Genomic DNA, 9,890 nt, shown 5'->3' on the forward strand with positions numbered 1-9,890 from the left:
TATATGTATTACCAATTCTTCTTTACATGTTAAAAGGCTGTTGTGTTCTATAGCAATATATGGTGTCTACCTCATTCCCGCTCCCACAAAAGAGATAACAATCAAGTACAAATTTCCAAACTTATCTGACTTTAAAGGTATCCATTCTACATTTTCATGTATTCATTCTACCTTTTCTCTTCTTTCCTTTCCTTTTCCTTTTTCCTTCTCCCTTTTCCTTTTCCTTTCCTTTCCTTTCTTTTTTTTCTAATATTCCCTTGGCAAGAAAGATACAGCAAGTTAGGATAAGAGATATTAAGAGAGAACAAGAGATAATAAATTATTTTTAAGTAATGGGGAAGCCGTCTCAGAGTGAGTAAGAGAGAGGAGCCCTGTGCACCTGCAGTTCTTTCGCTTGTTCTCAGTTTCCTGGACCTCTCACAATTGTGTGCATCATTTTTGCCAAATGTGATTCTAGAGGTGCAAGATTGTCCACTTGCTCGACTCTCCTCTCACCAACCTCTCATATAACGCAGCTGCTAAAAACCACTCAGTTTATCTTGAGCTGGGTGAAAGAAATAGCAGTCTGGCACATCTCACCTTTTATCTCACTGATTTTTATGTATGGTGTATTTAACCCCCACTAGAGCATAAGCTCCCCAAAGGCAAGGATTTTTGTCTGTTCACCACTACATTCTTAGCTCTTGGAACAATGCTTTGTACAGAGCAGGCATTTAATAAGCATTTATAGAAGGAAGAAGGAACAGTTGCAGGAAGCAGAGAAAGGAGACAGAGGTGGCACAAGAGGAAGAATGGAGAGAAGGAAGGAGGAAGGAAGGTGGGGGAGGAAGGAAGGTGGGGGAGGAAAGAAGGTAAGTCAGTTCTCTAAGCCCCCTCATTCTTCATTTTCACCTAATTTCTTTTTGAATCTTCTTCATACATTTTAAGAAACTCAAAACTTTTATATATAATTATCAGCCTTTCTTAGTCTTGGCCAGGTGTTCACCAGTCCATTAGGTGCTTAAGAAAGTTTTATGAATTTTAGAGGATATAGAAGAAGCACAAGACACAAACTCTACTTTTAAAGAACATGTAGTCAAGAAAGCAAGAATGATGAATTACTTTAATAACAAGAATTAAAGGGAAGATGTATATGATTTGTTAAATGTAAACCAGCCCTGAGTTTAAAAATTTAATAACTTAAAACATCTATTAGAGCTCATATCATGGACTAAACAAAACTAATACATTTTTAAAAGTGCATTACAAACTAGAAGGTATTCAGTTATCAGACACCGACTTTAAAATAACTTTAATATGCTCAAAAAATAAAAAAACAAGATGGAGAATTTCAGTGAAGTAGAAATTACAAAAAAGAATCAAATGGAAGTTCTAGAATTTGAAAATATAGTATCTGAAATTATGAACTCAGTAGAGAAATTTAACAGTTTGGACAATAATTAAAGAAAGAATTAGTGAACTGGAAGATAGATCAGAAGGAAATATCTAATAGAAGCACAAAGAGACAAAAGGACAAAAAAAAAAATATATAGAAGAGTGGTAAGACATGGAGCACAATGGAAAAGCTGTCTAACATGTGTAACCGGAGTCCCAGAAGGAGAGAAGAAAATTGAGTAGAAGCTACATGTAAAGAATTATTGCCAAGAATTTTCCAAAATTGATGAAAGATGGTAAGCCATGGAATCGGCATTATAAAACCCAGCAGCAAAAATATTAATATAAAGAAAACTACACCTATATACATCATAGTCACATTACTAAAAACCAGAGACAGAATCTTAAAAATGTCAGAGAAAGCCCTTTAGGAGAATAGTGATAAGACTGAGCACTGATTCTCAATAAGGAACAGTGGAATTCAGAGGACAATGGTATGAAATCTTCAGTGAGCTGAAAGAAAGCAAATTAGAATTCTGTAAGTAGCGAAATACTAAGTGAAAGCAAACACATCCAAATATTTTATCTTTGCTTCAAGATGTGACATTTATATTTACAGCCCTGGGTTGATAGACTTGCTAAACCCGTCAGCCTTTCCTATGGATTTACCATTCAATTTATAATTCCAAGTCATAACAAGTCAAATTCCAGATGTCAAAATCTCTTTCCTTTGATGCTGAAAATAAGGCAAATTTTCTACTCTCTTATTTCTGGATCTATAAGATAGGATAATGTCTACCCTTCCTATGCCCTGTGGTTGTTGTGAGAATTAGTTCTCTTAATATATGTTCACCAAGGTTTTTAGCTGAAAAAGAATGTAAGAATGTGATGATTTTTATTTAGGAATTTTAAAAACTAGACATTTTCGAACAAAAACTGGTAGAATAAAATTGTCACAAGAAGGAATTGAAAATGTGAATAGTCTTATATCTGTAATTAAAAATCATGTAAGTTTTCTTAAAATTAAAAGGAAAACTCCAGATCCAGATGGGATTTGTTGATGAACTCTTCCAAGCATTTGGGGAAAAAGTAACGTCAGACTTGCACATACTTTTCCAGGGAACAGAAGAGAGGGAATACTTTCCAGTTTGCTTTTTGAGGGCAGCCTTGATACCAGAAGCACACAAGAACATTAAAAGAAAGGAAATTTTCAGGCCATTCTCGCTCTTGAGCACAGATGCAAAAGTCTGAAAAAAAGTATGCCAAATTCAGCAAAATGAAAAAAGATAATGTACACAATTGAGTTGAGTTTCACTCGGGAATGGAAGATTGTTTAAACATTCAAAAATCTGTATAAATTGTCAGATCAATAAAGGAGAAAAATTATATGACCATTTCGATAGAAGCAGAAGAAAGCATTTGATAAAATTTATTACTTATGCGTAGTCAACATGATATTCATTGTTTTTTAAAAGAGTCTTAGCAAACTAGGCATAGTGGGGAACTTCCTTAATCTGATAATGAAATTCTGCAAAGAACTATAGTAATCATCATACTTAATGAGAAAACAGTGAGAGATTTCACCTCAAGATTGGGAACTAGAAAAGGATGCTCACTGTCGCCACTTCTACTTAGCATTTACTGGTAGTCTTAGCCAGCATGATAAGGCAAGAAAAAGAAAGGCGTGAGAATTGTAAAGGAAGGAATAAATATATCATTATTCTGAAACAATGTAATTGTGTATGTAGAAAATGCAAAAGAATCTACAAATAAACAGTAAGAAGAAAGTGAATTAGCAAGGTTACTGGATATGGGGCCATTGTAAAAAGCAGTTGTACTTTTGCATAATAGAGTAATCCAGTGATATGGCACTTTGTGGGAGACTGCCTCATAGGAAAGATTGAGCTGAGATTTGAAGATATTTCCAAACCTTGAATTCTGAGATTCTGTAAGAGTGTATTTCTTCCGTTTTAATCTTCTTCCCAGATTCTTCTTCCTACCTGTCCTTTAAATGATGTTCCTTAGGACTTTCCCTAGGCCCTCTGTCTCTCCTCTACTCCACTATTTCATTATTCATTTATGTTCTCAGGACTTCCAAATATTCCTCCAGGTCAATCTGACACTCAAACCTTGTCTATTGGACATCTCACATGTCTTTACAGGCACCTCAAACTCAGCATATTAACTGAACTCATCTCCACATCCTCTAAATCTGCTTCACCTCTAGGAAGGTAAATATTTCAGTAAACGGCACCAGCATTCACCCTGGGCGTTGTCAGTTTGTTGAACAGCTTTTCTGCACTACCCCCGCTCCCCAAGATCTAAACTCTCTGGTAATAGGAACATTTTATGTTTTATTCAACTGAGAAATTTAACAATACTTAAAACAAGACTTGGCACATAGTAGGGACTCAAGTTGTGTTGAATACATCTATTCCCCTTTTTCTATATTCACTTTGGTCTCTGAGCTCTGTTGGTTTATCTCCTAAAATCTCTTCATTCCTTTTTGTGCCTACAGCCCCTTACCTAAGTAAGGCTACCTACCACCTATTGCCTGGACTACCATGAAGGGACCAAGGGATGAGTGGGTGGCAGCAATTTGGAAGAAGAGGTATTGGGTTAGGACATATTTATGTTGCTGGTGAAATATCTAATATGCAGCATGTAAAACTTTACCTTTTTCCTTTAAGGACTCAACTTTATTCAAACTTACAGCTACGTGGATTGTCACCTCATGATATTTAACTTTCTTTTATGGCAATTTACTGTAATCATCAGTGTGAGTTCATCTATTCTGAGCTTGAGAGGGGAAGGTGGATTGGGAAGTAAAGGGTAAGAAGGGGTAATAGAAGATTCATTCGTTGTTAATCCATATTCTTTTCTAATGGCATGCCCATTCCTTTCTGCTAAGGGTCACTAACCTCAACTTTCCAAATGTACACTGGTGGGGCATGGATGGTTCAGTGGTAGAATTCTCGCCTGCCAAATGTATAGGGGTGGCTCTGTCCCACTTCTCTCTGAATCATAGTAATCATAGCATCTTAATCTGTTTGGCTAAAGAGGCTCCCACTTCAGTATTGTAAATTGAACTGTCTAATCTAACCTCTGTGCTTTTTGTATAAGATAGTGCCATTCTTGGCTTCTTCTGTAAGACAGTGCAAAAATCCCAGGCTTTCTCCTTGGATCGTTTGTACTGGAGTTTCTTAACGTATTTCTTGGTGATAAATCCAAATATTCCTGGGGGAACAGGAATTAAATTTGAGGGCAGGAATCTCTGTCTCTGCAAAATTTTCTTCCCTTGATTTGAATTAATGTTTGCCTTTTCCCACCCATTTTTCCCAGTTTAAATGTCGACTGTGTTGGACTAGCTGTGTTCATGTGTGAGGCATTTAGTTATTAACAAGTTTTTAAAATATCATTGTCTGAAACTATCATGCTTATTTATATATTTACTTGAACAAATTTGTCTCATCCCCCTACCATGTAAACAAGGTCCTAGGAGAGCAGGAACCCTGTCTGTCTTATTCTACACCTACAGTACCTAGTGTCAGAGTAAGCATTTGATAAACAATTATTGACTGAAAGAGTAATGCTTGTACTTTGGGGTTTGGGGCTTACAGTGTTGCCATCTATTTTTCAGCCCTGGAGAGGGGTCTCTTGAAAACACTGCAGAAACTGGATGAATATCTGAATTCTCCACTCCCTGATGAAATTGATGAAAATAGTATGGAGGACATTAAGTTTTCTACACGTAAATTTCTGGATGGCAATGAAATGACATTAGCTGATTGCAACCTGCTGCCCAAACTGCATATTGTCAAGGTAGGCCTGTGGATGTGGTGTGACATTGCTATTACCTGGTATTGTATTTAACCAGGTAGCACTTCCTTTGTGCTTATTAAAACATTTCTGATCTCATATGACTAGCAGCCCCCTAAATAGTATAACTTAATGTGGGTTAGGCAGTATTTGAAACACTGTAGAGTGAATTAAATGGAACATTATGTCTTAAAATCGAGACATATGAGAAAGGGAATTTTTTTTTTTTGTGACTGCATAAAAATATCTTTCAAAGATATAATAGATGACTTTGGATTGGCGTTTACTATAATGATTTATGTTGTCAAATTCTGTTCTGTGATCACCTGGCCTTTTCTATTCAAGGCAAAAAATATTGATCATTTATTATGTGAGACACTGGGTAGGCACATTGCTAAGTATATAGAATAGTAATAAGCACTATTGTGCAGCAAAGATCTAAGATAAGGAAAACAGTGATCTAACATTGTGTGTGTGCATGTGTGTTAAAGTATTTATCTGATGATTACACCTGGCTGTCTTTCTGGATGTCCTAGGCAGGCATTTGCAGTCACTGTTACACTTGGGGATCTCTGGGGTAGCTTGCAGTCTTGGTCGTTATTTAAAACTCCAGTTAGAATAATAGCGACAGATTTCTTTTCAAATAGAAGCAGTTCTCAAAGATTTATGGCATTAATAATTGGCTCTAAAATCAGAGATATGTCTCATTTATAAGACATGGAAAATAAATCTGTTAACTTTTGATCTCTTTGTATTTCAGGTGGTGGCCAAAAAATACCGCAACTTTGATATTCCAAAAGGAATGACTGGCATCTGGAGATACTTAACTAATGCATATAGTAGGGATGAGTTCACCAATACCTGTCCCAGTGATAAGGAGGTTGAAATAGCATATAGTGATGTAGCCAAAAGACTCACCAAGTAAAATAGCACTTATGACAGAGATATCTTCATGTCTTCCCCTAAGAATATGCTTTTCCTAACAGACTGCTTCTCTTCCTAGAGTAGAAATTATATTTTGCATGAACATGCAGTTATTCAAGATTAGGATCAAGGATAGACAAGGTATAGTAGTTATCTTAAAATATACACTCCTAAGCAGTATTATTTTGAAATCATTTTACCCTGCCTACCTCCCCCTACCCATATCCTCCTATCCTCTAATTTGGAGACACTCCATCACAATCTTTTCACTTTAGAGGTAGTTTGCCATCTCTCTGGAGTCCTAACCATTGTGTCCATTCACTGTGTAGAGATGGCAGAACTTTGGAGGTGCAATGTGTAATGTTAAAATAGTAGCCATGACTTCATCGGGCAGCCCCAAACTGGTGCGTAATGCATGGTACAAGGAATATTTATGTATTTTTTGAAATTTTGTAATATTTAGTAAGAGTATATAAAAGGATTGCTACTGTATCAGAAATATTCTGTTTCAATTTAGTCTGTCCTGGATATGTACTAAAGAATATTACCACCAGAGAAGAGAGCCTTCTACAGAGATCACTACAGATTTTGCTATTTTGCTTTGTAGATACATTTTTACTTTTGCCTAAAAGCATTTATCCTTCATACCAATTGAAACATCCGATACTATGTAGAAGCTAAAAGTTTAGAGGAAGAGATGGTTTTTTCAAGATCTTCTGCAAGCATTTTATACTTAGAATCTGATGGGCATCTGAGACTCTGTCTTAATGTGTTTGTTATATATATTTTGCCCAGTGCCATTCATTTGGAACATTATTGCTTTCTTCCTTTATTTTAAAAAGCTCCTTTTTAGGTAAGCATAGAGCTTGCTACTTGTAGATCTTTTGAGCAACACTACATAAACTTATACTTAGTTGATTTAGCTATAGTAGTACAATGACTAGTAATGTAAAAATTAACACAAATTAACCTAAGGAATGAAGGGAAGGTTTGTCAAAATATGAAGTAAATTTTTGTTTCTAAAGCATATTTAATGTAGGTGATCTAAAGAATGCATTATCCTTCCTATATTAAAACGAAATAAAACACAGACTACCAATTTTCTTATTTCACCCCATTTACCGTGCGTAGAGGATTGTTCACTCCTGTTGGACTAAATTATAATTGTTATGGTGAGTGAGTATTTGCTGCAGTTTTGCCTGATCTCAATCATTATACTTCCTTGAGTTAAATTTTTCTACAGCCATGTTGAGGAATAGGACTCTGCATGTGTTTTTGTTTTGTTTTGTTTTTTTCTTTTTAAATCAAAGTCCTAAACAAGAATTGTTTGTGCTCTAACAAGAGAAGATGAAGTTGGTGAAAATAAAAATTTGCTATGCATTTATTCTTAAAAAGAGCAAAATGGACTTTCTGAGTACAAATCTGAAGACTGTGCTTGTGACTATAATACAGTTTTTGTAATTTTTTTATACCTAACTTGTGTAGAAAGTGCTATTTCTCATGAACTATTTTTTGAATTTTAAGTATATTGCTTTAAAATGGCAGTGTTTTTCCCCCTTTGATATGCTAATATTTAGTAAGCACTGGCTTTGTGGAAGCAGCCTGATTTTTGTAAGCATACTGCCTTTTTAACCTATCAGTAAATTAACTTAGTATAGAAAGATAAGAAAAGCTCCATATTGTATCCATTTGGCTCAGGGAAATTCCTTTGCCTTACTTTTCTTACAACTCCTGTTGCTGATCAAAAGTTTGAGTACCTATCTTTTTATTAGTTAAATATTAGACAATGATTTATCTGGTTCTAGGAAGAAGCACTATCCAGTTATTTATTGAGAAATTATATTGCAGTAGCTTCATTGGGTGAGTGTCCCATCTGTATCAGTACATAGGCAGGTATCATCACTATTCATTTACATTTTAAATAGTGGCAGCTTGGCATTCAGGTGATATTGAACCTTGCCTTAAGGTATGAAAAAGATTCGAGAGAAGGGGATTTCTGTTCTTTCTAGTGAACGGCGGACTAAGTGGTGCAGAGTAGAGGGCTAACAGAGGAAAGAGCTCCGTTCCTCAAAATAGAGTGATGAAAAACCGATTCTGAAACGCAAAGTATTTTCACTTTGGATATTTATTCTCTTCATTGTTTTTTATGCATCCAATGATTACACCTGGTTCTCTCTGGATGTCCAAGAAAGGCAGATATATTATGACTTTGACAAAGGCAGAATTATTTTTCTCTGTATAAAGACATTTTATTATTACTTTATCAGAGAAGTTAGTCATATGAAATTGAGATTAGCAGGTGGACAAAAGCTAGTAGAAAGGATGATCCTACAACATTCTTTTACCTTATTGTTTGTATGTGGAAAGATTATAGCTTAAAATATTGAAAGATTTGGGACATAAATGTTTTCATGGCAGGCAAGTCATGTAGTGTATGGATTAACATAATGAAAACATCTGATTTTATTTCTGCAACTAACAAATCATTCCCCTTCATTTAAACACCCTTTATGTTTTATTACTTCAATAAGGAGGTTTGAGTCTGAATGGAAGGTCTCACTGTTTTCCAAGGGATTCTGAGAAATTTTTGTATTCAACAGTTGGAAAGCTCTCTTCTATTCCAGTTGATACAAATTCCCTTTTCTGATATGGATGCAGATTTTCTATACAGTTCTGTTATCTTTTTTTAGTAGGATTGTTAACTTTTGTGAAGAAATTCAAATAAGATTTCTTGGTAACCTTGGCTTTCACAATTTATTTTTAAACCCTTGAGCAATCTATATAAAATAAAGAGATTTCTGACATTTATGCTTACACTAAGTGGATCAACTCTAGAATATAGGCATTTTAACTTCTGTTGGGTTTTGAATCTTTCCAGAGTTGTATGTAGATAGCTTTTTATTTCTGTGCACTTAAAAAACCCATTTAGAAAATACTACAAAGTAAAAATGAGAGAAAATAGAAATGTATTTTTTCATGAACATTTTGATACACATTTTATCAAGTTTATTGATTCACCAATTTCTTACACTGGTTATAACCAGTATTGTAATTCATAGGGAAGCATTCATTATTGATATATGGACTTTTCTTTACTCCATCCTTTATAAATGATCAAGGTTCAGGCCACTAAAATTTTTATCATGGAAAAAAATTTCAATCCCTCAAGCCATAATGTTGAACAGAATTGGAGTATTTTCTTTAGAATTTCTTCAGCAAGCAAATGAAAGCTTATTGTAGAATGCTTGTATTTTCTTTTCTCTCTGGAACATCAACACCAGTATATTGCTGGCAGCTATTGTATTAAAAAAATAAAGTATATTTTCACTATCATAAAAGGTTCTTTTTTCCCCCCCCTCATGAAAATAAATAACAACTTTGGGTAAAAGTGTTTTATTTGAGACTACTTTTTTCCTATGGGTGATTTAGCACATTTAGTAGGTTTAAAGGAGAAAAACCATATGATAATCTCAATAGGTGCAGAAAATAATTTGACAAAAACGTTCATGATAGTCATTCTTAGCAAAATTGGACCAGAGGTAACTTTTTTTTAAAACCTGGTAAATATTTCTACCAAGAAGCTATAGCAAATGTCATATACATGTAAGAAACATTAAAGTCAGGATTGCCCTCTGTCACAGGTTCTATCCAGCTACTTTCCGCAACTACTTTAGAGACATCCTGGCCAATTCAGTAAGACCAGTAAAAGGAATGAGAAATGAAAAAGAAGTGACAAAATGATACTCTTTGCAGATGATGATGCTTGTATAAAA

At 34.8% G+C, this 9,890-nt stretch overlaps 1 protein-coding gene across 1 annotated transcript in view; it reads left to right on the forward strand.

Moving 5' to 3' along the window:
• CLIC4 (chloride intracellular channel 4) overlaps positions 1-9,505 on the forward strand; it is a 130,587-nt gene extending 121,082 nt beyond the window's left edge. Inside the window, exons 5-6 of the mRNA XM_012650910.1 lie at positions 5,015-5,196; positions 5,954-9,505. Coding sequence (XP_012506364.1) covers positions 5,015-5,196; positions 5,954-6,118 — 347 coding nt within the window. The 3' untranslated portion in view covers positions 6,119-9,505. The remainder of the gene's footprint in view (positions 1-5,014; positions 5,197-5,953) is intronic.
• The last annotated feature ends 385 nt before the right edge of the window (positions 9,506-9,890 follow it).

Source organism: Propithecus coquereli, unplaced genomic scaffold (assembly GCF_000956105.1).
Source record: "Propithecus coquereli isolate 6110/MARCELLA unplaced genomic scaffold, Pcoq_1.0 Scaffold341, whole genome shotgun sequence".
Classification (NCBI taxonomy): Eukaryota; Metazoa; Chordata; class Mammalia; order Primates; family Indriidae; genus Propithecus; species Propithecus coquereli.